The 26,733-nt window shown below is 46.2% G+C and overlaps 7 protein-coding genes across 7 annotated transcripts; 2 read left to right on the top strand and 5 right to left on the bottom strand.

Annotated features, from left to right (window-relative positions):
- Positions 1-194: 194 nt before the first annotated feature.
- TREMEDRAFT_63300 (uncharacterized protein) lies at positions 195-863 on the bottom strand (the record flags this gene model as incomplete). The annotated part of the gene is made up of 1 exon (XM_007005452.1): positions 195-863. One exon carries the CDS (start codon positions 861-863, stop codon positions 195-197), a length of 669 nt encoding a protein of 222 aa, XP_007005514.1.
- A 2,842-nt stretch (positions 864-3,705) lies between these two features.
- Positions 3,706-4,494, bottom strand: TREMEDRAFT_63299 (uncharacterized protein; the record flags this gene model as incomplete). The annotated part of the gene is made up of 2 exons (XM_007005451.1): positions 3,706-4,107; positions 4,198-4,494. 2 exons carry the CDS (start codon positions 4,492-4,494, stop codon positions 3,706-3,708), a joined length of 699 nt encoding a protein of 232 aa, XP_007005513.1.
- Positions 4,495-7,204: 2,710 nt separating this feature from the next.
- On the bottom strand, positions 7,205-8,248 carry TREMEDRAFT_63298 (uncharacterized protein; the record flags this gene model as incomplete). Its single annotated transcript, XM_007005450.1, has 2 exons — positions 7,205-7,983; positions 8,092-8,248. The coding sequence occupies 2 exons, from the start codon at positions 8,246-8,248 to the stop codon at positions 7,205-7,207; spliced, it is 936 nt and encodes a 311-aa protein (XP_007005512.1).
- Positions 8,249-9,293: 1,045 nt separating this feature from the next.
- TREMEDRAFT_63297 (uncharacterized protein) lies at positions 9,294-10,664 on the top strand (the record flags this gene model as incomplete). The annotated part of the gene is made up of 4 exons (XM_007005449.1): positions 9,294-9,546; positions 9,666-9,787; positions 10,254-10,308; positions 10,408-10,664. The coding sequence occupies 4 exons, from the start codon at positions 9,294-9,296 to the stop codon at positions 10,662-10,664; spliced, it is 687 nt and encodes a 228-aa protein (XP_007005511.1).
- A 1,205-nt stretch (positions 10,665-11,869) lies between these two features.
- Positions 11,870-12,982, bottom strand: TREMEDRAFT_63296 (uncharacterized protein; the record flags this gene model as incomplete). The annotated part of the gene is made up of 1 exon (XM_007005448.1): positions 11,870-12,982. One exon carries the CDS (start codon positions 12,980-12,982, stop codon positions 11,870-11,872), a length of 1,113 nt encoding a protein of 370 aa, XP_007005510.1.
- Positions 12,983-14,302: 1,320 nt separating this feature from the next.
- Positions 14,303-15,497, top strand: TREMEDRAFT_63295 (uncharacterized protein; the record flags this gene model as incomplete). Its single annotated transcript, XM_007005447.1, has 5 exons — positions 14,303-14,317; positions 14,380-14,881; positions 14,923-15,041; positions 15,086-15,221; positions 15,394-15,497. The coding sequence occupies 5 exons, from the start codon at positions 14,303-14,305 to the stop codon at positions 15,495-15,497; spliced, it is 876 nt and encodes a 291-aa protein (XP_007005509.1).
- A 7,141-nt stretch (positions 15,498-22,638) lies between these two features.
- TREMEDRAFT_32035 (uncharacterized protein) lies at positions 22,639-26,455 on the bottom strand (the record flags this gene model as incomplete). The annotated part of the gene is made up of 10 exons (XM_007005261.1): positions 22,639-23,109; positions 23,294-23,580; positions 23,742-23,862; positions 24,065-24,327; positions 24,603-25,359; positions 25,451-25,516; positions 25,593-25,726; positions 25,772-25,859; positions 26,012-26,196; positions 26,233-26,455. The coding sequence occupies 10 exons, from the start codon at positions 26,453-26,455 to the stop codon at positions 22,639-22,641; spliced, it is 2,595 nt and encodes an 864-aa protein (XP_007005323.1).
- Between the last annotated feature and the right edge of the window lie 278 nt (positions 26,456-26,733).

The raw sequence follows: 26,733 nt of genomic DNA, 5'->3' as shown, positions 1-26,733 counted from the left end.
CAAGCTCACCATCATGAACCGTGCGTCCATACCTTAATCTCACTTTCACGTGAGCACCGGTCGAGGCTGACTTGAACCCGTGAGCATGCAGTGACTCAGTGTCATATGCTCAAGGAGTCGGTAGCTCAGAAAGGGGTATCTAGGTGCAAGAAGATGTGACTCTCATCAATCAATGCATTCCTGGTTTTTGCCATTCATTCAGTCACATCTTTTGGGAGTTTAAGCAATGATCCGTTTTCAGAGCTCTGCAAGTCAATCTCAAGCTGTTCTCTGGTCTTTCGGAACACTTTCAAAGAGTACAACTGCTGGTCATTATTGTAGCGGCCGTCCACCACCAGGCAGTTATAGATGTCGTTGAATGTTTCCTGACACCCCCCATAGAGTTTTGTTACCAGATCCTTAAGATCTTCAGTCGGCTCTTCTGCAACCAACCATTCAGTGGGTTCGGATTCTGCTTTACTTATGAACAACGCATAACGGCATGAGAACTTGCTCTCATGATAACTGTGATGTGAATTTTCGTCATCCCGGAGATGGTGAGAGGCGTGTGCTATTGTCAAATGTTCTTTATCGGGAGGGAACTGGGTCAGGACTCTCTTTAAAACATCTTGGTTTGAGCCTTTGTTGTGTAGCTCCCGAATCAATTCCGGTACGAGTCTGCTTACACGGTCGTTATAGTCATCCGTGAGGTATTTGGACTGTGGAGCATACATAAGTGCAAAAGTACCGTGTCCATTGGTGTCCTGGATAATCACAGTCTTGCTCAACAAATGCCAGCTGTCCTCTGTGTTTTCGCGCAGCTCATAGTCCTTGCCATCTGCCTTTGCATCTCGGATCCACATTTCCATATTCTCAGAATTCATGCTGATCAGCAAAAAGTTCTTTTTGTGTAGTAATCAGTGTGAAAGTCATAGAATTGAGGTTTGTTGGGGTGATGACCCATCTATCTCCCCAATTTATACCCTGCACCAAGTATTTCTTCTCACACAGGACCTCCGAGATCCTCCGGAGCGGCCGAATCGCCTTGTTAGGTGACCGTTCAAAGTCGTGACACTTCCAAGTGGCACGGTTCAGATTGTGACGGATCAAAGCTGTGACACTTTGAAGTATCACGAGGCCAAAATCCGTGCCTTTTTGTATCACCTTTTAGGCCTGCAGAACACCCTGTATGCCCATCATGGACAGTCATGTCAGTTACTTCACCCGGGCTGTAGTACAAGCATTGGGGCTTGTGTGCAGTAGGTCAAGGGGGGGAAGTAGTTTTCCATAGTCTCCTGTGTCAGGCTTTCCTTGCATCAGCAATCTATGTGTATCCCTCAATATCCCTCAATATCCCTCAATATCCCTCAATATCCCTCAATATCCCTCAGCAAACTTCAGATTCAAAGCTGGCCCACCCTTGCTCCCTCACTGAAGAGTAACTGCATCAGTACACAGACTGGCTGAAGGAGTCCGAATCATCTGCAGACTCAAACTGTGCCCCCTTGTTTTGCTGTCAAACTGCGGAAGGACATTCCTCCTGAGAAGTAGCTGGTCTCATTGACACTCACTTGTTTGTTTGTGTCTTGATTTGTTTGTATGATTATTTGCACAAAGAGGCTTTCCCCTGTTTCTAGGCCGGGATGAGAAGTAAACGGGTGTTTTTTTCTTTAGGAGAAAGCAAAGGGCCAGTGAAATGTGATCTTTTGCCCAATTATCCAAGGCTTCAGAGTCATTTTTAAGCCTTAGAAGTGAAGCCCAAGCACTGGATCTTGGTGGGCACCCAACTATTTTCTGGATCAATTAGATGGTCTCTTCTTTTACATCAAATTGCCTAGGCTGGAAGATGGTGTAAGTGATTTGTGTGGCTTCAGGGTTGTCACTGCGCAATAGACGTGTAGTACTTTATGATTGCCCCCTTCAATACACCCCTTGACTTAGACCCTTGATAAGCGCTTGACTCAGCCTTGCCAGGGAGTATGAAACGTGGCATGAACATTAAGTCAGATCCATTAGCTTTGAGCTCTTTTCTTAACTCAGCAGCGGCCCGGATCACCCGATCCAGCCAGGTCTATGCATCCGGAGGCAGGGACCCTTGCTCTGTTCCCTTTGTTGTGTTACCCACATGTGTCAGGTGACGGACGCAAGACGTGTCACTTCAAAGCGTCACAGGTCTGATCATGACCGGCTGAAGATCTGTGCCCTGAACCCAACTTCCCGCACAACACAAAATCTCTTCCCGCACAACAAAATCACGTGATTATTGAATAGGCATGCGGTTTTTCGGTGTTAGGCGTGCATACCACGTGGCCTGCACGGACCTCAGTTTCAACTCTTCTCATACTTTCAACCAACATCATCCAACATCAATAAACATCGTCACTCTCTCCAGCCCACACCAGACAAGTTACAGTCTCAAACTCTTTTCTATTGTTCTCAGAGCACTTGAATACCCCTTTTCACTACTTTGAACCTCGCCAGTACAGGCCAGAACAATACAATTCAACCGGTGGACAAGGGGGTGGACAGGGGGGTGGAAGGTAAATCAATGTATCTCGGTGAGTTTTTCATATTTCAGTGTGAAATCTTTACTGAGAGATAGAGGAGGAATTGCCTTACATGTTTATTATAAACCGAGTTGATTATATGTAGAGATCATGGACTTTTTGACATGGTTTACTCACTTTGACCAGAGGGCAGAGAGGTTGAAGGGAGGCCTGTGCAGGTCACGTGGTATGCACGCCTAACCCCAGATATGCATGCCTATCAAACAGTACGTGACTTTGTTGTGCGGGAAGAGATTTTGTGTTGTGCGGGAAGTTGGGTTCCTGTGCCCTACAGAAACGTTTCAAGCAAACATTCGGTAACCAGTGTCGATCCCGGAGAACTACATTTTCAGAGAGCAACAGCCTCCGTTCACTCTGCGTGACAAAAATAAAGTTGTTCATTTTGAAAAACTCAGTCAAAATCAAACAATATACTTATGCATCAAGATTGGAAGAAGCAAACAAGAGAAAAGTTTCAATACCTGTAGCTTATGCAATCCACCCAACACAACATGGGAAGAGATACTTCTAGGCCTGTGACAGCGCCGAGGGTGGAAGTATGTTTCCGAACTGGAAAACAAAGTGGTCCCACCAATCACTACTGTTGTTTTTAGTAATATTGCCTGTAGCCCATTCCCTGGCGTCTGACTTGTAAGGCACACCCAAGTGCTCCATCCTGGCTAATCAGGCACACACAGATGTGTAATTAATACCATTGACTTATTCTCAGCTTGATTTTATCCTCTACTGAACATGTCTGATGACTGGAACAACAATGTGTGGTGCACTGTGAGGGGTGTAAGATATCAAACAAAATGTCTGTTGCCTCAGCGTTTAATGCTTGGCAAGGTCCTCGACCTTTAGACCCTCCTGGTTAACTCCCTCAACAAGGAAGCAGGCTGAATATGGTGAACAACTCCTAGGTGCCGCCGTTAGGAAGGTCAATTCAGATCAGGAGTTCCGTCATACTTAGACCTTCCCACGTACATGTCTTGTCATGCAAGCTCCTTCGTCCTCAAAACATGACACGGACACAATGAGGGTTGTTAGTGTAGGATGCCCATTGCTGATTCCACCGACCGGCTCGCTGTCATGGGCAATGTCTTTCTCTCTCTCATTCCATGCATTCCATCACCACCACTGCACCCTGTAACCCCCTCAATCACTTCTCAAAAATGCTTCAAGAAGCGGGGTAGGTGGTACGGAACTCCTCTACACTCATGTATTCAGTGGAGAATTTTGAGCAATGTGAAACCGCAGAGCCTTCACTTGCCTTGACCACAATAGCATATGAGCTGTCTGTTGGGTCGTTCACCCTTGCTGCTATCTGTAAGTGACTGCTTAAGATAAGATTCACAAATTCCCTCAATAAATCTACCGGATTCCCAAGTGAGATAAGCACTCGCGGCTCAGGATCACCAGGACCCACTACGGCGGCTTCAATATAACTATCTTCCGGTTGGTATGAGTCGAATATCCTTTCCAAAGAGGGATCGGTCTTACTCATAACGACCAACTCGGCGGATGGAAATCGGTCAGTGTCTTCATAGAGGGTGGTCACATTAGAGCGCACAATATCTGTCTAAGTATCTGCGGACCACCCCACTTGAGGGACTACGGCAAAAGATTGGCAAAGGGTCTCATAGACGAGGTCAAACATCTGGTTACTAACTGGATTTTCGGATAGTACTGTAGTCTGCATCATGACAAGAATGTCTAATTTGGTAGGAAGCGATGCAAGAGGTCCTGGAATAACGGTAGACGGACGCAAAGGCCATGGTGCCCCAACCCGCACTCGGAAGCTAGAAGCGTCCGTAATGATCAAGCTTGGTTCCCAAAGAAGATCAGTAGGATGACAAGGTGATTCCTGGGGCTGGAGTCCGCTTTCCCTAAGGTGTAAGATCGTACTCCTGGGTGAGTGTTCGGCGTCTGGGAACTCTAGTATAGCATCTGTTGAGTAGATATCCATGGTGGATTGCCAAGGGGTCAAAACTCGATTGGGGAGTGTGGAATCTTGGATGATATGTACGTCCGGCTAATGACACCACCAATTTTTGGTGACACAAGACTAATTGAAGGGGTGGAGAGATGGTAATTGCTTGAAAGGAATTTCCCTAGATATACTCAAATCCTAGGGTTGAGTCCCCTATTCCTGATCATCAAAATCGTCATGGTCCAGGTCAGGGTGGAGCCGTATCCTTTCACGTAGGTCTAGAACTCATCTACCTCACGCATACGACGCCTAGAGCTATCATGGGCTCCACTTCCATCTTGAGTTCATTTGACCAGGGCGTGGGGGAAGATGAGATAACCTGTCATCTGCGTTCCCCATCAAAAGTACGTCTGGTGTGGAGTGAGAAAGTTCGATTTTGCTTGAGGAGCATCCAAAGCCAGTTACTTATTGAGAAGAAGTCTTTAGAACTGAAAAGTAGTACCCACCCTGGAGGGATATTGAGCCTTTTAGGACGGTTTATGATTGCGGGCTCGCTACCCGGTCATGACATCTCCACACCATATTGTGAACTGTTGAGGAATTCATTTCAGTGCATCTCGTGTATGTACACGGATGTGTTAGGTGCCGTACAGAAGACATGCCACTTTGAAGCTGCACGGGTCCTGAGACCCCTTTATGTGCCAGACTGAAGATCTGTGCCACTTCAAAGCTGCACAGGATGAAGTCATGACTCTTCAAAGAGTCACATCTTCTGGGTCATGCAGCTCAGAAGATTTGAAGTTTCTCAAACATCACTGGCCAAGACTGACTGTAGATCAAGCATATGATATTTGGAAGTGATTATAAGGAGACTACCACAAGAAATCTGGCAAATACATGCATGGGAGGAAGAAAATTTATTCAGGAACCTTCATCTTGTGTAGTGAAAAGCACAAGCGTCTGATAAGCTACTCCCTCCTTGTTTTGACAGAGAACAGATGAAGACCATCTTATTACAGCTGTGAAGTTGTTTTGGACCTGCAAGTGTTTCCCATAAAATGGTGATCCTTCTTCTGTGGGTCACAGCTTCAGTCTGGCACGGTCAGACCCATGACACTTCGAAGTGGCACGTCTTCCGTACGGCACCTAACATAACCATCAAAGTGCTGTTCATCATCACATGCCGTATTTGGCACGAAGGTCAGCCAATATCTTGAATCAGGGGGGATTTGAATGATGATGTATTGTAGGTACTAGTTGCAGTGTTGTAAATTTCTAGTTGTGTGGCCAAACCATCATGACTCCAAGAGTCCAGAAGATGGTACCACAGGATATCTGTACTGTGATTTATGAATGTGGAGAGCTTGGGGATCTCAAGATTAAGAATGCTCTGGCCGTGTCTGGACCCCTCTGGAGCTGCATGGTTCTCTGGCCGGGTCGAAAAGGGGGGTTCTGAACCATGCAGCTCTGGACACGTCTCCGGCCGTGTCCCTAACAAGCCCGTAGGTATGTGTCTCAAAGACATCTCCACTGCAGTAAACTGACAGCTGATATTCTTCGCTTCCTACTGTCAAACCAATAACGCCTTTTCCCGTCGTCCAATACCTATTCTTATCCGTCTAGATCTATAACCATACTAGTACCCAGTACTAGCACTCCTAATATCCCCTCCTATTAATAAACACAATAGTCGATAATACACGCAATCGTGATCTCGCTTGACTCAATAAACGCGATCCCCTCTTGGCCCACCACCTATCACTGCTTCACCGGAAACGTGCAGGGGACCAGTTGATGCAATGTTGCTCACCAGTTCCACAGTGATAGAGGTTGCCTACACACAGCAGCAGTGGTAGTGTCTGACTGTTCTGTTGGTTGGTGAGACAAGAGAGGATGCATAAAAGAGAGAGAGATGTCCCGAGTTTGATCTTGCGGAGTTTTTCGGTAAGCTGTGTACGACTCGTGGTGGCAGTACAATCATCACCTATTGTTACAGAAGGAGGCACACTTCCCCAGTATAAGGGGCCTAGGAGGTCAGGAGGTGATTCTTTACCTTTGGCCTGGCTTACTGTAATGGTACTGGAAACACGACAACTAAGTTGCAGGTTGGGTTGAACTCAATGGAAGTCTTGTTGAAATCTATGTGTCTCTGGTGCGATGTGATGGATCCTGTCACCTCCGCAATTGATGTAGCCAAAGAATGAGATTGAAGAATCAGCAAAGTTGGTACTTTGCTGATTGTACTATATACTGTCTACAGGTATCCATGTCTCCCTCCTTCCCTGCTACAAGCATCTATGTACATACTTGGACAGGTGAGAAAAGCGCTTTGAGCAAACCCAGTGGGGGAGTCTCGAAAGGGGAAAACCCGTCTCTACCTAATTGCAGCACTGCCTCCCTTTCTTGATCTTCCCTATCCTAATCCGTCCAACTTCATGGAGTTCCCTCAATTTGTTGTTACCCCGTAACACTTACCTCCAGTTCAGAGATACAGTAGGTATTTCTCATCCTTCATCCAGGGATTAGGGCTCCCCACCAATGTTCCCTCTTCCATGCTAGTCTCAGTACTGGTTTCTGCATGGCTAGCTGTGTTGTCTTCATCTGAGATATATTGACTGTGTATACAGATCAGGGTGCTTTTTGCAATTCTCAAGGTCCTTGCACCAGTCCGGGTGTCTAAGCCTAGCTCCAAAAGCCTGTGGACTCGTTTTGAGACGCCTCTCTGTCTGGTTCATGGGGAGTTATCCTACTTGTAGCGGCTGGGGCCAGTGGTGAGGAAGTAAGCAAGCTTTGAACAGCCCAGAATACCTCCAGTGGCTGTGACACTATCTTGGACTGCCACCCAGGGTGCAAACATGAGTCTGCTTGACTTCAATTTGTCCACTGATGTTTGCAAGAGCTGTTGCCTTGAAACAACTTGTCCCCTTCTCACTGTAACTGCAAAAGCTCTGCCAATGATACCTGATGTGGTGTGCAAGCTCAAAATTAGATTAACATCAGGATAAGCAGAGTCAGCTTGTTCCGCCACAATCTCTCCCAACTTCTGCCAGATCACAGCCGTAACCCGAAACTCCAAGAAACTCTTGATTTGTGCTGGGCCCTTCTGAGCTACTTCAACCAAAGCCTTCTCACCAGACGATTCTGGAGGAAACACTGTGCCCTGGCAGATAAGGGATTCATATTTTTCAATCTTGCTAGCGGCTTCCTCTGACTGTTGCTTGGGAAAGCATATCACTGTTGTGCAGTAATTGCTCAAAGGTCCAGGTACTTGAAGAACAGAAAGATTTACTGTAACACCCGATGACCGGTTTTGCATTATCTTCGTTAACAGTGGTTGTACCGAATGGTGATCCTGAGGCAGAACTATGAATTTCAGGTTTGGGCCGTGAGGACTCCCAGCTGCAGCCTCCCTAACTCGCTGAGTCCATGCTCCTTCTGTACCAGGAACGGAGCGGTCCTCGGCCAATAATGTTGGAAATAGTACAACCAGCACGGATGCTATCGGGGATTCCCACTTTTGCACAGCTGTTAACAGATTAACAGTCGGAGCCTACCTCTGTGTACGAGGAAGGGACAGCCAAGCAGGGGGAGTGATGCGGGAAAAGTCCGGGGTTCGAGTCCACTCTGTGGTACTTAGCATCCGTACTGCTTGAGGGGGAGTGTTGGAAATAGTACAACCAGCACGGATGCCATCGGGGATTCCCACTTTTGCATAGCTGTTAACAAATAAGGCTTTCTCCCAGACTGTATTGATCTCATGAGGGGCAGGGGCAGAACTGTTCCTCAACATACTGATCTTGATGTGTCACAAACGTCGTTTCTTCTTCTCTACTGACCGACGGTCGACAAACCTCGGCTAACTACGTTGTAGTGGGGCGTCGTTGTCTCACTAACACAGGGTACTCGACGAGGAACTACGGCTAACTTCGCCGTAGTGATGTGTCGAGTGGTAAATGATAGGATGATCGTCGATGAACTGCGGCTAACTTCGCCGTAGTACGTTGAACAGCTAAGTGGTAGCTCTCCCTAACTCGAAGGTTGTAGCTAATGAATATATCTCTCGCTACTGACAACAATCAAGGATCGCTGAAGAAGTTCAGCGATCTGTAAACTATCTATACTACTCCTCTCTTCTCATAGAACGTCTCTCAACTCCTGCACTGCCTCACGCTCAGTCCCCTTCGTTCAACTTCGCCGTACCTCGCCATATCCCCGATATCCTACTCTGCTCACTTCGACTAACTTCGCCTAACTTCCCCTGTCCTACTCTCCCTCGGCTCCTTTCCACTAACTTCACCGTAGTTCTCCGCTAGACGGGGTTACCGTGACAAATCCCTCTTTGGTTCTCGTAACTTCGTCGTAGTTGGTCTCAGTGGTTCGAGTGGAGGTTGGTGGTGGTGGAAGGAAGGTCGGTGATGGTGAAAGGAGGGTCGGTGATGGTGGTTGTCAGGGATGTTACGACGTAGTTCGTGACATGATGCTTGGCGGTTCTTCACACCATACAGGAATGATGCCAATCAACCAGTTGGATGTCATCTTGGAGACGGAGAAATGCAATTGTTGGCAGTCACCAAATGAGTTATATTATGTGCTTGCTAGGTGGGAAGCAGTCACCAAGTGGCAAGCACAGCAATGTGAACTGACAGGGGACCGGAAAGTAGACAATTGATTTAGTTGAAATGTTGGGATGGTGATCTGCTGCGTAGGGTCTGCAGTACCCTTTTGTCCCAATAACCTATATAGATGTTTCACCACCCGTTTGAATGTCTGTCAAAAATTGAAGGGAAGAGGATGAGAGGCTTACCCAGGATGTGAGAAGAGGACATAGAAAAGCGATGCTCTCCACGATTTCTAGCGGAGTTTCAAACTGCTTACCTGATTGGGTCGGTTTTCAACTTCAAGTGCACCAGACTGGGACTCTACAATATACTGAAGGGCAACGCAGAAATAGTCATAATGTTCTGATCAGGAGGTTTATGAGTGGATCACCGTGTATGTCCGGATGTTGTGGGACTAGAACAGGACCGTTCACCCGGCGTGGTAAGCTTCCCGCAAAGGGCGCACCTATCCCAGGAAAGAAGCCGTTTTGTAAGCGCCTGGGGAGTGTACCCGACCTCCAGTTGGTGGCTTTCCCTTGTCAGAGGTCCCTAGAGCGGCAGTCCTGGTACTTCTTGTCTCTGAATAAGACTATAGAGGACTACCAGGAGGTGAAAAGTTTGATTTAGGGAGGTACATGATGTTTCGCAAGACTATCACTAACACATGTTATTCAACATACCTATCACGGATTCAAGCGTTCTCACCTTTACAGTACCATGGAACACAAGTTGTGAGGAAGTGATTTGGCAAGTAAGGAGGAGGGGAGAAAGGTGCACACCGGGCCTGGCAACAGAGGCAGCTTGAATGCGCTAGTCACTGGGGCTATAGACATGTGGCATTGTAACATTGTAGTCTCCAAATTGTCAGGACCAGACGTTGAAAATAGTCTGCGTCTATGAGCTATGGCTATAGGGCCTCGCAGGGAAAAAACCTAGTGATGTAGTGGATTGAAGAGATTATAAGTCGATGAGATCAAGTGGCAAAGGCTTTGCTAAATGACGAGAAAATACATTCGACAAGACATCTACGAAAAAGGGTTGTTTCTATATACTAAAAAGGGAGCGGAGTGATACCAAAATCTATGGAGTAAAGTTGGAAAATAATATGGGGTGTAAGAACGAATGAAGACAGAGATAGATGAGGGGCACGGAGATGGAGGAAAAGTATAGCAAGGTAATAGAACAGCGATGAGGTAGGAATGGAGAACGGACGATGCTGTAGCGGGATCTGTGAAGCAGAGACGGGAACGGGGTAGGTGGAGTACGACTTCTGCGTACGACTCTGAGGAACCCGTCTACAGGTACCCGTGATCCTGACACAAATAAGCTGAGTGCAGCTACTTTAAGTAAGAATCATGTACAAGTCTTCCCACATTTTGTTTGACAGATGCGGGAGCGATGATAAGAATCAAATTGAAAGTCTCATGCGTTTGTATGGCTTCATCATTCATCCGGCTTCCCACAGAAGTCAATGGGGTCAATGCTGTAAGACGCGATCGATCGGGTACCGAAAATGTCTCCAATGTAGAAAGGCAATTGAAGGGTAAAGATGATGCATACTTCTATCTACAAGGGTTTATATCTACAAACTACCTACGAGATGACTAAGCATAGATTCTCATGGAATGGGATAGAAGAAGATTGTGGTGGGATGTAGTGGAAGATGATAGAAGGAAGGAGAATGATCCACACGGATCTACGGTTACTACAAATGCGGCCTCCTTGATTTCCGTTATGTGTTACCTGCTCAGCACTAATTGAAATTGATAAGCAGGAAACAGGTCACCACCCAGTTATCCACTGATCATTGGAGTTACCACAAGTCTAGGATACATGAGTGTGGCCATGTGACTGTACCATACTAGTTCCCTCCAGACTTTGAGATCACGGAATAACATCTGAATGGTATTTAGCCAAGTATCCCTTCCTTGTCATGCAGCTAAAGGTGAACCGATGGAATGCCTTTGATCCTTGCTTTGTTGCAGCTGTTACCACACTGGAGGTAAGCGCTCCAGGTGAGGGACTTGAGGTATCATCTTCACGGATAATACCACAATATTGGTCAGTTGTGTGGCATTTGCAACATCGATCAACAGCTGGCTTGGTTTATAAGTCAAGTCAATTGAAAGTCTTTCTGTGAGACCGTTATTGAATCCCAAAGAATAGATGTTCGTACCACTGGTGTTAGCCAATAGAATCGGGCCAGGTGTAAGGACCAGACGTCGGGATAGTCTGCGTCGATGAGCTGTGACAATGAGGCCTTGTAGGGAACAAACCTAGTGATGTAGTGTATCGAAGAGATCTGTAAGATCGATGAGATGTATGTCAAATGATATAACTAGGAAAACACAAAATACATTCGACAAGACATTGCTGAGAAAAGACTACGTCTATATACTAAAAAGAGAGCGGGATGATACCGATGAGAGCATGCGTAGTTTGGAATGAAGTCCAGGTAGAATAGGAGAGGAAGAGCAATGATAGTTACCGAGACGGAGATGTAAAAAAGGGTAGAGGTGTCGAAGAAATGGTACCAGGCGTAGTAGCGAACGGAGTAAGCCCGGACGCGGGAATGGAGACGGGGACGGGAATGGAAAAAGAGTACGACTACATGGTAAGGTACCCGTGGTAACCGCGTGATCCTGACACCAGGACGGCCGAACCGCTGTTAGAATTACCCCTTCCGTCGAATATTTCTCCGTTCAACTTATCCTCTGAACTTTATTCGATCGTCTCTGGGTTACTGCGTGTGAGTGGAATGTGATAAGTATAGAGACATGTAGAATTGATGCATGCTCTTTTTCCCCTCTGTATTACCATCTAATTATCAGCAAACAACTGGGGACAAAAGATTCCCATTGTTCCCACATTCCTGAAGCTGGTGAGCTGCATGCAAGACCTTCAATGGTGGCCGGTATCATGGGGAGAGGGAACTCATATTCTGATTCATTGAGAGGTGGCACACTAGCACCTTCCATTGTTAGTATAGTCTGAGGAACAGCAAGTTCCACAAGGTCCTCATTCCAAGGTGGGTGTTCTCCCTCTTCCGGAGGAGCGTTATCAAAATCATCAGCATCGGCCCCATCAACCTCCTCGTCTATATGACCCTCTCCTGTAGAAACTATCTTGTCATTGGACAAGTCGATCCTGTCTTGCACTTGCGACATAGTATCATCCGGGTCGAGAGCATGCGATATGAGTGTGTGTGGGACAACGTCGAGGATGAGCTTATGGAATTGAGAGGGATATTCGAGGAGCGATGCCGAATTTGGAGTGATAACAAGAACCTCCCCACCGTCTTCTCGCCCCTGGCAACTAAGAATCACTGGATCCCATCCCGAACTCAATTCGACACGGGCGGCGCGGGGCTCGTGACGTTTGACCGCACCGTCAGCGATCAATTTTCTGGCAATCTGAACTACCTGTTCTACCGGGTGTTGACTAGCAGCTGAATCGGGAGAATTTGAGTATGGGTCAGAGTGGAACGAACCTGTATCAGCATCTTCTTCTTCTTCTTCTTCTTCTTCTTCTTCTTCTTCTTCTTCTTCTTCTTCTCCTTCTCCTTCTCCTTCTCCTCCTCCTTCTCCTTCTCCTCCTCCTCCTCCTTCTCCTCCGCCTTCTCCATCTTCTCCTCCTTCTTCTCCTTCTCCCCCTTCTCCTTCTCCTTCTTCTTCTTCTTCAGGGTCATCATTGTGAGCATCGTCCTCATTCACCTCATCGTCACCCTCATCTCTGCCTTCTGTCTCGTTCAGGTCGCCCCCATCGTCCCTCTCTACCACATCCAATGGACCTAAGACTGTGTCGCCTGTATCATCCACATTCTCTGCACCCGCTGTACCCCGGCCAGCGGTCTCGGTAGCCACATGGTTCCCGTCAACATGAATGTCTGCTGCGTCATCTGTCATTCCATCTATCATTCCGTTCATATATAAACGTGTAAATCAATAAATTGAGACCTACAATTGTAGTAAGGAAACTCTCAGGAGTGATGACTGATGTAATTACATATTCTCATCTCCTCAACCCTTGAGAGAAACTCATCTCACCCTTTGAGGTAGGATATGAATGGATCCCGTGCGTTATAAAACACCGGAAGGGGTAGATTTTGAAACATCATAGCAGATCCTTGAAATTGAGAACCGAATAGGTTCGGGAAACGTACATCACACAACTGAAATGACAGGATTTTGATAATTATTACTCTATGGTTCCTCGGAGGCAATAGTAGAAGGAGAGACGTAGTTACATATTACATATCACAAGTACCACATACAATGATTGGGCCGCAAGCATTTACAGCTCTCAAACACCTTTACTTGTACTGACACTACATAAATCAAGGTGATAAACATTGGATGAGAAGCAAATCATAAAGTCCCGATATCAGATTCAAGTGGTAACCAATCTCCTAAGGGTACTTGCTTGTCATGATACTTGGACCTGTGCTGTATGGTGATACAGTACTGTACATTGAAACTCCATCATTACTCATACATTGATACAAGATGTCAACATCAGTGTAACGGTACTGGAAACACGACGACTAGGTCGCAGGTTGGGTCGAACTCGATGGATGTCTCGTGGAACTCTAGGGGCTCTGGTGCTAATGGATCGTGTCTCCTCTGCAATCGATGTAGCCAAAGAATGATATTGAAGAATCAGCAAAGTTGGTACTTTGCTGATTGTACTATATACTGTCTACGGATATCCTCGCCCTTTGTCCTCTTCCTGCTGCAAGCGTCTACGTACGTACATACTCGGACAGGTGAAAAACCGCTTTGAGCAAACCCAGTGGGGAAATCTCGAAAAGGGAAAACCCGTCCCTACCTACTGCAGCACTGCCTCCAACTCCCGCTTTCCTCTGTCCTAATCCGTCGAACTCGATAGAGTCCTCTCGATTCGTTGTTACCCCGTAACAAGTTTCCCCCCCTGTCTCAAGGATCCTCGCCGAGGATCCTGAACCCTGTAACCAGGTGATGCACATGGATTGTTCTTAGACACCTTTGGTGCGCCCTGACATCATACCCACGCTAGTGTGACGGTTGCCATGAAAACGCGTCACCCGCACGGACCTCCAATGTGATCGAGAAATTACTGACCAAGTTACCTCCCCGTCTTCTTTCTCTTCTTTCCTCCTCATTCTCTCTTTACCTCTTGTTTGTCGTTCTTTTTACTTATCTATCATCATCCATCCATATCTTACTCATATCTTAGAGTATCCTTCCAACTCTGACCTGTCTGTGAGCATGTCTAAGCGTACTGTAAGCAATTCCCTTCGAATTCGATGTATATCCTCCTATCTCTCACTGGCTGACGAGATTAGTTGTCTCCTTCCACCTCCTCCCGTCAAACTCGAGCTTCTACCTTGGCAATCCTGCCTGACGTCGACCCCGAACTCCTCATGCGTAAAACGAAAAGAATGAGAATTACGTCTGAAGCCGCTTCCTCTCAACCCCCATTGGTTGATGCGTCTCGACGAGCTCTCGACACCATTAAGGAGAAGTATCAATCCGGTCCTTCTCGCGAAGCACAATCGCTCCTTGATGACCATGTCATCGAGCAATATTTCGACTTCGAAGGGGGTGCTGGGCCATCTGCCACTGGTGAGAACCTATCTCCCGCCAAATCCGTCGACTCCGAACACCCTACCGTCGTCGAAAATGAAAATTCTCCCGGTAAGCAACCCACTGGTCCTCCTTCTGAGGCTTCCGACGAACTTGTGGAGGTTCCCGAAGAACTTGGTGACATCTTTCACGCCCCTCGCAAGGTTACCGTCAACCAGGAACTGGTTAAGTTGCTCGAGGATCGAAAAGACTCCGAAATCGGTGAGAATTCCACCGAGTTCTGTTCGCTTCTGACTTGTTAGCTACCCTTTGGGCCAGCATGACCTTCCCCTCTGTTCGTCTCGCGTTGAAGAACGAAGCTCTGGACCGTTTCCGCGAAACCAACGCCATCAAGCCCACTGTAAAGTGGTTTAAGAACGCTGTAAGTCTCGAATTCTTTCAAGTTTTATCGATTCTAATCATTAGCTCGATCGTTTGGCCCAAGGTTGGCGCCTCCGCAACAAAAATGGTGCTGTTGTTCGGCTAGAGGGTGAGCTCTGTACCGATTGTCAACGTCGTCTCGATGGTGGTGAAGACTTTCGTGTTGGTTGTATTGGCCCTCGTAAGTTCTTGCTGCGACTCGTTCAATGTTGATGCAATTCAGTCGGTGGTGTGTGTGGTGAATGCTCTGCTAAGGGTACTTCAAAATGTTCGGTGAAGACCAACAACCCTGAGTCCAAATTCCGTGAGGTACCTGTCTATTTCCTTCGAACTTGGTCGATGTTGATGTATAGGGTATTGTTGTGGGAGCAAGAACGGTCACTTCCAAGGTTACTTTTGTCCTGGAGCACGAGCTTTGTGCGGCTTCGGTCCGCTATCGATCCCTTCCTGCCCATGATCAACCCGCCTGTCTGACCCAACTTTCGGGTTACATCCATCTCTTTACCTCCCTTCTCCTTCCTCTCCCCTCTCAACATCTGGATCTTTACAAATCCCTTCATCTTATTTCCGCCAACTATGCTCCTCCTTCCGCCGATGAAACTCTGGATCATCTTACTTCTACTGGTGATCCTACAGGATTGAGTTCCTCTCAGCCAATCGCTGGTCCCTCCTCTTCTCCCCATACTCCTCTCCCTCGCAATGTCATTCGTATTCCCGCTTCGGCCCGTCGTCCCCGAGCCAATTCTACCACCTCCAACTTTTAGTGTGTTTATATCTCTCTATTTGTAGCTATATTTCCTGTGTATGCATTCATTTCTGACCCAGTTTTGTTGATCTTGATCGAATTCTCACTTTCTTCTGGGGTCCCTCTTCCTCTTTTCCAAAAATTCACCAAAAACGGCCAACTCTTCCACATTTTCTCGTGGTTCCCAGTCATAGGCCGCATTTCCTGTGTATCCTAACCATTTTACCTTGAATTCTTCCTTCCCTCGTCGAATTCTGCTATCCACAATTGCTTCCACATGGAATTCTTCCTGGCCATTTATTACTACGGGTGGTGGGGGTTGTATCTGCCGACCTGGTATCATGTCCTTAGGATATGGTTCCAACAGCGTGGCATTGAAGACATTGTGTACTTTCATCGATGGAGGTAGATCCAATTCGAAAGCATTTTTCCCAACTTTCCTCATGATCTTGAAGGGGCCAATGTATTTTGCTTCTAATTTTCGACTGGGTCGTTCCGTCGTAAGATACTTCGTACTCAGTAGTACCTGTTCTCCCTTTCTGAATTCTTCTGGTATGGTCTTGTGTCTCCTGTTGTAGTACTCTGCACTAATCTCATTAGCCATCCTGACCTGTTCTTGGACAGTCGCATGTAATTCTCCCATATCTCTCCATTTCTTCTCCAATTTGTTTGACTTCGATCGAATGTCGTGCGAATGGATGTCGTAGTGTGGCACATAGCCGTAACAGGCTTCAAAGGGACACAGACCGTGGCTACTATGCGGCGAGCAGTTATAAGCGAACTCAGCAATTGGTAGAAGTTGATCCCAATTGTCCATGTTGTAGTTTACATACATTCCGAGCAGGGTTTCCATCTGTTGATTTACTCGCTCAGTCTGTCCATCTGTTTGAGGGTGATACGCAGTCGAATATAAGTTCTTTATTCCCAAGAACTGACATATTTCCTTCCAAATTTCCGCTGTAAACTGAGTTCCCCTATCTGATACAATTGTTCGAGGTACTCCATGTTTTGAAAAGATCTCCTTGATGTAGATGTCGGCCACTCTGTTCGCTGTTAGTCCAGTTGTACATGGAATGAATCTAGCCATCTTGGTTAGTCGATCGACTATCACTAGTATCGCGTCGAACTCGGTCGATTTTGGTAGGGGTCCCACCATATCCATAGAGATATCTGTCCAGGGGAGTGTGGGTACTGGTAAAGAGACTAGATGTCCATACGGCTGATGTCGATGAGTCTTATGTCGGTTACAGATCTCGCATCCTTTTACATATTTCGCAATATATTCGTCCAAATGTGGCCAGTAATAGTCCTCTTTGACCATGGTGATAGTTTTGTCTCTTCCTGGATGACCTACTAGTATCGAATCGTGTCTTGCTTTCATTACTTCCAATCTTGCCTGTCCCTCTGGTATGACTACTCTGTTTCTATACAAGAGTAATCCGCTCTGTGTCCATGATACTCTTGGTGTCTCGCTGCTAGCCTGTGTCTTCTGTGTGTCCTGTGTGTTCTGTGTGCTCTGTGTCCGTGTTATTTGTAGTCCTAGTTGTCGTATGTTTGCTATGTCTTCTGAGTCTTTCAGTCCGTTTTTAATGAGTCCGAATAATGAGTCTTCCCGGATTGCTCCTCTTACTATGTGTCTTGGTCCTTTGTGTTCTGAGTCCATCAAATTCAATCCAATTTGTTCGTGTGTCGGTAGCAATTGTAGCCAGTTACCTTTGTTTAGGTCTGGGTCCTTGCTACTCCCTCTTCCCGGATGATAATCTCCTCGTCTCGTCAGAGCATCTGCTCCCCCATTTTTGCTACCCGGTCAATAAGTGATCTCTATGTTGAAATCTCCCAATATTTCCAACCATCTCATCTGCCTTCGATTTAGTTGTCGTTTGCTTTGGAAGTACTCTAAGTTCTTGTGATCTGTAATGACCTTTATAACATCACTGCTGTTGGCCAAGTAGGGCCTCCAGGCGACCAAGCAATCCACGATGGCTAGTAATTCTTTCTCTCCTACCGTGTAGTTTAGCTCACAGGGTGTCATTGCTCGAGACCAATACGCAACTGGGTGAAGTTCGGTGGTTCCCTTTATTGATGGGTGAGGGAATCTCTGAGACGCTATCGCACCTATCGCACAATCGGATCCATCGGTTTCAATCCAAGTCGGTCGAGTTCTATCAAAATGCCGAAGTACTGGTGCTGTGGTGAATGTTTTCTTTAGATCGTCAAAAGCCTTTTGACAATCTCGTGTCCAGTTCCAAGCTTGATCTTTCCTGGTTAATCGTGTGAGAGGTCCTACAATATGCGAAAACCCCTTGATAAACCTCCGATAGAAATTCGCAAAACCCAAGAACACTTGAGTATCCCGGACTGTCATGGGTTCTCCCCATTCTAGAATAGCTTTCACCTTTTCTTGATCCATTTCGATCCGTTCGTGTCCTATTACATACCCCAGGAACTTTACTTCACTTGAACTCCATTCGCATTTCCTCGGACTGACGACCAAATCGTTTTCAAGTAGTCGGTCTAACACCTTTTGGACAATTATCTGGTGGTTTTCGATCGTGTCGGAGTATACCGTGATGTCATCGATATAAACTACTACCCCTTCGTCAAGTAGATCGTGAAACATGTCTTGTAGAAAGTTCTGAAAGGTGGCTGGTGCATTACACAACCCATCCCTTAGGACTGTGCTCTCGAAACTGCCGTATCTTGTTCGTAAGGCAGCTTTATGTTCATCTCCTTCCTTTATCCTGACTAACTGGTAAGCCCCTTTCAAATCGAGCTTAGTGAAGATCCTTCCTAATTGAAGTCGATCGAGTAGTGTCGAGATGAGTGGCATTGGGTATGAATCCTTAATGGTTACCTTGTTCAGCGCACGATAATCCGTTACCACTCGATAGGGAATCACTCCCTTTTTTGGAACCAGGAATACAGGAGACCTGTAAGGTGATTTACTTCTTCGTAGATGGCCGCTGGCCAGACCATCGTTGATCCACTGCTTTAGGAATGCATCCCCATGTTCATCCAGTTGGTAGATTGGTCCTGGCTTTAGTTCTGCTCCGGGGGTCAATTCGATCTCGTGATCACATTCTCTTCTCGGTGGTAGTTTTCTGGCTCGTTCCACTTTGAATAGCTCCAGATATGGGTGCCATTGTGTCGGTATGACCTGTCGTAACTCTTCTTCGCTCATCTCATCTTCTCCTTTTTCCAATGCTGTTCCTCTTACCAATCCTTCTTCCAACCTCGGATACTTCCAACCGTTATCTTGTCCGATTCCGTCGAACTCGATCAATCCCTTTCCACAATCAATCCTTGCCCTAAACTGTTTCAGGAAATCCAATCCCACCAGTACCTCGGGGCCTTCGTATGCCATCACATCCAATCGAGTCGCAATCTTGAGTCCTTCTCCTAAATCCAATTCAGCTTCTACATACTCGGTCACTAACGTCGCGGTTGTTCCATCGAGGAATCTGATCTTCCGTGGTTCCTGATACTGTCTCTTTGGAAATAAATGGTATAATGGACAGGCCGGCTGTACGTATCTTCCGGTAGCTCCGGTATCAATTAACATTCCAAATCGTAGGGTATCTTCTTCTGTCTGTATCTTTATGTATATTATAGCCGAGTCATTACTGAGATCTATTGGTAGTTGAATTTTGTGCGATTCTGTTAGATCCTGGCCGCAAGTGGTCGCATCACTTAGGCCAGGTATTCGTTTCCCTCTTCTTCAAAGGTTACCGCCATTCCTCGAACTAATGGCCCTTTGGATCCGGTTGGGATCGAGTTCGATCCACTAGGAATTGGTGAGCTATGCGGGTTTGGGGATCCCCTAATATTGTTTCTCGTATTTCCTCCATTTGGACAGTTGTTGGCGTAATGTTCTGGACTTCTACATTTGAGACAACGTCGGTTCTCCCTCCTCCAAGTCATTTCGTTCTCGCTGAGACGTCCTCCGTCCTCTGTCCAAGTGACCGGAGGGTCATTTGGTAGACCATAATTCATCATCCCTGGTTTTCCACCGGGCAAGGGTCCTCTACCAGTCGATTGTGAGTGGCGTTCTACCGGGTTGGGCAAACTAGTATCCAATCGCATCGAATTCGATCGAGGGGGAAGCCAGGTCGTCTCATGTTTGCGTCTAGCAGCCCATCGATTCGCTGCAATCATCGTTTCAGCCATCCGTTGGTTCTCCTCAGTCCCTATCACATGCTGTTTGAAATAGATCCAGTCCGATTTGGTTCGAGGGTCGGTGTTATTTACCACTACCACCTTCAGTAGCTCTTCCTTCAGGCCCTGTATGGCTGAGGCGATTTTCATTGCATCTGGTACCTTTCCAAGGTGTGTGGACCAAAGTTCAAAGTTGGCAAAATACTCGGCGGCCGTATCAGTCTGTCTTAACTCTTGCAATTTCCTCATAGCCGTACCTGCCATGTTACTATCTCCAAATTGAGTTCGTAAATGCTGAATGAATTTGTCGTAGCTCTCTAGCCATTCGGTCGAATTCCATATACTTGGATTGGTTATGGCCGGGGTTATAAGCATTTGAGGGGTGCCTCGAAGATACCCGTACATGAACAGGATCTTTCTGCGATCGGTGGCGTACTCTGCCCCTTTGAATTCGAAGTTCATGTGACATGCTGCAAGGAAGTTGTCCAATTCTCCTCGTTCTCCACTGAAGGTAGGTGGATCCGCACACCTGGTTCTTCCTGTTCGTTCGTTGTTGGTAAGTTTTGGCTCCAAACACGGCTTGTTTTCTTCGACTTCGATCAAACTTGCCCCTTTCGATGTGAGTATCTGTTGGTTCTGTCGGTCAGCTTTCATCGCAGCCAGTTCTCCTCTTAATGCATTTTGTTCCTTTTGTTGCATCGTCATAATGGCTAACAATTGTGACAACTGCTGCGATAATTCATTTAGCGGATCTGGGGTAGTGGTAGTAGAAGTGAGATCATGTGAAATGGTACTTCTCGAAGAACTTGTTGGTATTTCTTCCTCTGGGACCAGCCCTTGTTCCAACTCCTCTTTTTCTGGTATCATTTTCCGCGCTTTCCCTCTGGTGAGCATACAGTACTCTCCGATTCGACCCAAGGTGCGTAAGGCTGATTCTTCAACTTGTAACGGTACTGGAAACACGACGACTAGGTCGCAGGTTGGGTCGAACTCGATGGAGGTCTCGTGGAAGTCTAGGGGCTCTGGTGCTAATGGATCGTGTCTCCTCTGCAATCGATGTAGCCAAAGAATGATATTGAAGAATCAGCAAAGTTGGTACTTTGCTGATTGTACTATATACTGTCTACGGATATCCTCGCCCTTTGTCCTCTTCCTGCTGCAAGCGTCTACGTACGTACATACTCGGACAGGTGAAAAACCGCTTTGAGCAAACCCAGTGGGGAAATCTCGAAAGGGGAAAACCCGTCCCTACCTACTGCAGCACTGCCTCCAACTCCCGCTTTCCTCTGTCCTAATCCGTCGAACTCGATAGAGTCCTCTCGATTCGTTGTTACCCCGTAACAATCAGCCAATCATTCAATTCAAATTGTATGGTATAGGTAAAGGTGGAAATTTTCATGATGAAACCTCATACTAGAAAACATTCACAAAGTGTGTTCATTCCAAGAGCTATACTGGATCCTTTGGTGGAATTGTATTCAAGAATTTGTTTTGATAATCTGGTCTGACCATTCTTTCCAGATCAAAAACAAAGGCTACACTATGATCTGGAGTTGCCGTATTATAATTACCTGATATAACAACACAATTCTTTTGTGTTTCACTTGTTCTTATCCTAGTTGCATCTTGGCTGATCAAACTTAGAGTAAAAGCAAGAACATGTTCAATAAATATTGGAGGAGAACCATTGTCAAGATCAGGACTGACCAATGTTGTTCCACCAAGTAATTCGCTGCCTACTCTTTGTTTAGTTTCCGTCGAAAATTGTGAATAATCATCCCTCAATTGAGTAAAAGTGCCAGTGATTGTATGTGGACTTATGAAACAATCAGGAAATGTCTGTTTAGATGTTGATATAAGTTCATCGATAGCTTGTTTACAAATTGATTCACGTTCTTCCAATGGTGCTGTCAGTGTACAAGCTAGCATGCTTGGGATAGCTTGGAGTGTATGACGATTAAGTAATTCATTAGCTTCCGGAGGTAGTTTGAGAAGTACTGTTGTCTTGTCTTCGGTGCATGATACAATCATAGGTATCATATGATCGTTAGGGTTGAAAAAAAGGTGAGCCGTAAGCCGGTCTGGATGAGTGAGAGCTACAATGGTGTCATGAATACTTAGTCCACGAGAGAAAGGCGTGTCCCCGTGATGCACGGATTGAACCAACGAAGTCATCCGTCTATGAATGTAAGTGAGTGAAGAACCTGTGATCGGGGATCATAGATCACGTCTTATATCCGTTTGGTAACGTGGGGAGGGAAGTAAAGCGGTGTGAGGCTATGTTCCATTCCGGAAGGCGAAACCGCGGGAAGGCGACTCTGGCCGATGGCGATGAATGAGTTGACCGGACAGGCCGACGGGGGAAATACGTGGCGGGTACGAAGTAAAGTCAAATTTGTCAATAAGTGACAGGTAGCTGTGCGTACGATCGGATAATGATAGGTGTAGGTAAGATGCTGAATGGAGAAAACATACATCTCAAGCAGCTCGACCAGCATTCGGATCCTGTCCCATCAGCTTTTTCGTACATCAACGACGTGGGAATCAGGATCCCTTTTCGAACTGAGAAGAAATGAGACGAAGCCATGTCATGAGATGATGGATTGTGATGGGTTGACACTAGAGGTGTTGTTGTTGTGAAGAACTATCGAAAACAGGTGAGGATTGAAGAGATGAAGAGGGACACCAAAGGGCGGAATCATAATCGAGGAGACGAGAGACGTTGTTGATGGATAGAAAGGTGCGCCGGGGTTGAAAGAAGAGACATGAAAGGTTCTCGCTCAAAACTAGAAAGCAAGATCTTAGAAAGGATGAGAGAAACAAAGGGAAAGTCCATTTGACTAACCTTGAAAACCTTCAAAGCTTGTAACTCTCCCACTATCCTATCCATCTTTTCATCTTCATCCAACTTTCCCTTTCTCATAAACGTATCATCGACCTCTACCCCATCTGCCAAACCTTGACATCCAACATCTTCTCCATCTTTCCCATCAAACCGAGCTGTCTCAATCCGCAAACCCTCTTCGTTGGCTAGATGAAGAAGACAGATGAAACAGAATGAAGTTGAGATTTCGCTCATTTTCTCCTGAGGGTAAGAAGAACGAAGAGATGTGATGATAGTATCGAAAGTTTTCACTTCTTCTTTCGGAGTTTGAACTTCTTGAGGTTCCTGATTCATCAATTTTATACTCCGAAGTCACAATTCACGTCTTGTAACAGGGTATTGAGCTCTTTCAAAGATAGTGACATGGACGGTACTTCTTAGTTTTGGTGAGATATGCGCAATTTTCGGCTGATTAGGAATTGGTGACAAGGCAGAATGGTGGAGGAAAATCACAAACGACCCAACTCACATCTTCAGAAGTAGGAACCCCTTCAGTGTCAGGAACCAAACCTCTAAGTCCTTTCCAAATATCATCCTTTAATCTCTTCACATCGACCCTCTTCGCTTTCTTAGCAAAATTGACATTTTCAGGTCGAGATTTCTTTAACTCAATACCTTGACTACCTTGCCATAAATCTTCTTCTTCTCCATATGCGGTATCAGGATCGAGGACATCATCTACATCTGCATAATCTCCTGCATCTGTTGCGTCGTCATGGAAGAATTGAGATTCGAATGGATTTGGTGCTGGATTGTCTGTGATGTCAACTTGATGTTGTCTACAATGTCACGTGAGATTCTCAAGTGGCGGAGGGACAAGATGCGGCAAGAGAAGCAGGGGAGAAAGGGGAAAGAGGAAGAAGGGACAGTACTGTAAAGGGGGAGGAGGTGAATGATCAAGCAAGAATCCCACTCACCTTCCATTTCCACATCGCCTTCCGCTCTGTCAGCAGCAGCTTGAGCCCAAAAGTTCTCATCGATCTCTCCATTTGGATTTTCGGCCATTCGTGTCGATACTGCGTTTCGGCGCATTCGAAGCTGGACATTAGTAACCATCATACACATTTCCGTGATATCTCATTTGATTCTTCCCATAATTTACGATATCATAGCAAAGGGAAAGATTACATCACCCGACTCATTCATGATCTACAAGTACCGAACACCAGGATGAGATGGTTCGTCACCATAGAGAATCACAGAGGGAGCAAGGGAGGGAGAAGGAGAAGATTAGACTCACGGAAAACTTAGGTTTCATGAATAACCTTAATAATTGTCTACTACTAAAGTGCATATCATCCGGTAATAAATATTCTTCTTTTCTTTTTCTAGCATCATTTCCTCGTTTACCCCTTTCTCTCTTTGTTGAGGGTAATGAGATGGAAGATTTGGAAGCGGCGCCGAAAAGGGTCTTGGATGATGGTCCGGGGAGAGAGAGGAAATCTATTTGGAATGGTTGTTTGGCCACTTTGGTAGTTTTGATAGTCGCGGGAAGAGCTTGGTCTTGTTGTCAGCATGGTCTTGAGGAAATTACGATTCAGCAATTGCGAAAAGGTAGATACCAGACACATGATCATGAAGGCATTCGACAAGTAGTTCAAGAGCTACAAGGGCGTCGGCAGATACGAGACATATTGGAGGGGACTGACATGGAACATGGGAAGCAATTTGTGAGGAAGGTAAAGCGAAATCCCAGGGTCTCATCATACCAAAAGCACAGTCACAGGAGGGACGGAAATATTGCGCGATGGGAATGGATGTTGATGGAAAAGACCCACCCTTTCTAGACACTTTACGCAATTTCCAATGTTCCGCACCTGCCCAAGCTCTTCCAAAACCTTTATCAAAATAATCAAACATCCCATCATCTCCTTCCATCATAGACATGACCAATTCCCCTCCTTGTCTTCTCGGATCAAACGGTCCATGAGAATCACCAGGTGCCAACATTTGTAAACCACCTCTTAATCCTCCATTCCCATCTCCTATACCATCTTCCATATCCCCCGAATCACCTTCAACGACTGACATACCATCATCAACTTCCATACCCATAGGAACGTCGAAATTCTCATCACCAAAGAAATCATGTGCACCACCTTCCCCTGAAACTTCATCCGTATGTTCCAGCATGGGTTCATCATCTAATTCTTTGAGACCGACAAGAGTAGCGAAATCTGGCATTGCGTCAGGATCTGAAGAAAACCTAAAATCTCCAAGTGTATTGGATATTTGTAGTTCTTCCATTGTACTTGTTGGAGGAAGATATTCTTTCAATTTTGTTAAATCTACTTGTTCGTCTTCGGGAAGATCACCTTCATCTTCTTCTTCGATCGTAGCATCACCGGCATCGAATACTACTCGTCCACGACCATCAACACCAAGATGGTTCATTAATAAACCCATGGCACCTCCTTCGTCAAAATCTGCAGAGGTTTTCTTGAAGAGAGGGTCGACAGTGAATTCAAGATCAAACTTTTTGACTTGTAGTACCGAGAAAGATTTGGCGAGGGTGGCTTCTGATCTGGTTGGAGCCTTTGAATCAGTCCTATGCCGTTTTTTCACGTTTCCACGAATGCGATGAATTCATCAGTGAAGGGGGGGGGGGGGTGCCAAGAAGACTCACCTTGCGTTTTGTTGACGGTTCTCCATTCTCTTCCTCATCTCCATCTCCCGTCTGGTCCATCTCTTCCTCAGGACCTAATCGTCAGTTCTGATTCACGGCTAATTACCTTCGCAAAGGTACAAAGTATTGAAAGGCGAGGGACAAGGCCGAGGATGGACTCGCCTCCAGCCAAGCCACTCAGCAGCTTCCCAGTTTCAGTGGCCACACTATCCACTCTCGACGTCCAAATCTTGACACATCCGTCAAGAGTACAACTGGCTTTCTGGAAGTTGATACCTGATCATCAGTATATCGTCATGTTCACATGAGATGTGTACCAACTCTGATCGTCTGGGCCATTCCGAAGCAAGGTGAGGTCGGCAAAGTAATCGATCAATGCGAAATTCCAAGTGTTTGTAGCTGTGATTTTCTGTATTGTCAGCGAATTGCTGCCTCACAAACCATGTTCACGCGCGCCCAGTCCTACTGTTGACACATACTTGATGATGGCGTTACGAAGAGTGAGGTATGATAGATGAAGAGTGAAGTAGGACACCTAAAGAGTTGAAAAGAAACACTCACATTATCCGTCGCCAACTTCATCCACTCTTCGAAATTCGTATGCATCACTTCCATACTGACCGGTGGTCCACTCGGAACCACCGCACTCAATCTTTTCGCCCTTTTCTGTTGTTGCATCCCTAAAGCGCTCACAGTCCTCTTTCCTCCTGGTCCCAACCCATTCCCTCCGTTCGCTCCATTTCCCCCTGCGGGAACAGCTCCACTAGGCATCCTAGGTTTACCCTCCACACCCAATTGACCGAAATGAGTCGACTTTCTTCTGATAGCTTTCTCTGATTTATCGTCATTTACCGGATGATACTCGTCCAAAGGCAGATTGTCATGTCGGGGTTGCAAAGGAGTCGAACGGTCAGAAGCGGGTGAATCGGCGTAGTTTATAGATTTACGTCCTGCTCCGGGTTTACGGCGGAGAGGAGGGGTATTGACACTGACGTTAGATGACATTTACGAGATATGATTAAAGAGTCATTATTTGAACGTGGGAAGAGAGGGAGATGGATGATGTTATGTTATTTTGTACCAGAAGTCAGTTTGTAGCGGAGAGACGTGTTTGTATTTGACGCGTCACGTGGGCTACTGTTACGTAAACATGAAGCACTGGAGCCCCGCAACGAGGAAAGGGGAAAGGAGATCAAGGGAGTGTATCGTTTTCCTTTCTATCAACAACTCACAAAGCATCTATATCAACCTGCACAATAGCATGACTTTCATGGTGGTGAAGA

The sequence above is a fragment of the Tremella mesenterica genome (genome assembly GCF_000271645.1).
Source record: "Tremella mesenterica DSM 1558 unplaced genomic scaffold TREMEscaffold_7, whole genome shotgun sequence".
Classification (NCBI taxonomy): domain Eukaryota; kingdom Fungi; phylum Basidiomycota; class Tremellomycetes; order Tremellales; family Tremellaceae; genus Tremella; species Tremella mesenterica.
This window is presented reverse-complemented; position numbering and strand designations above follow the sequence as displayed.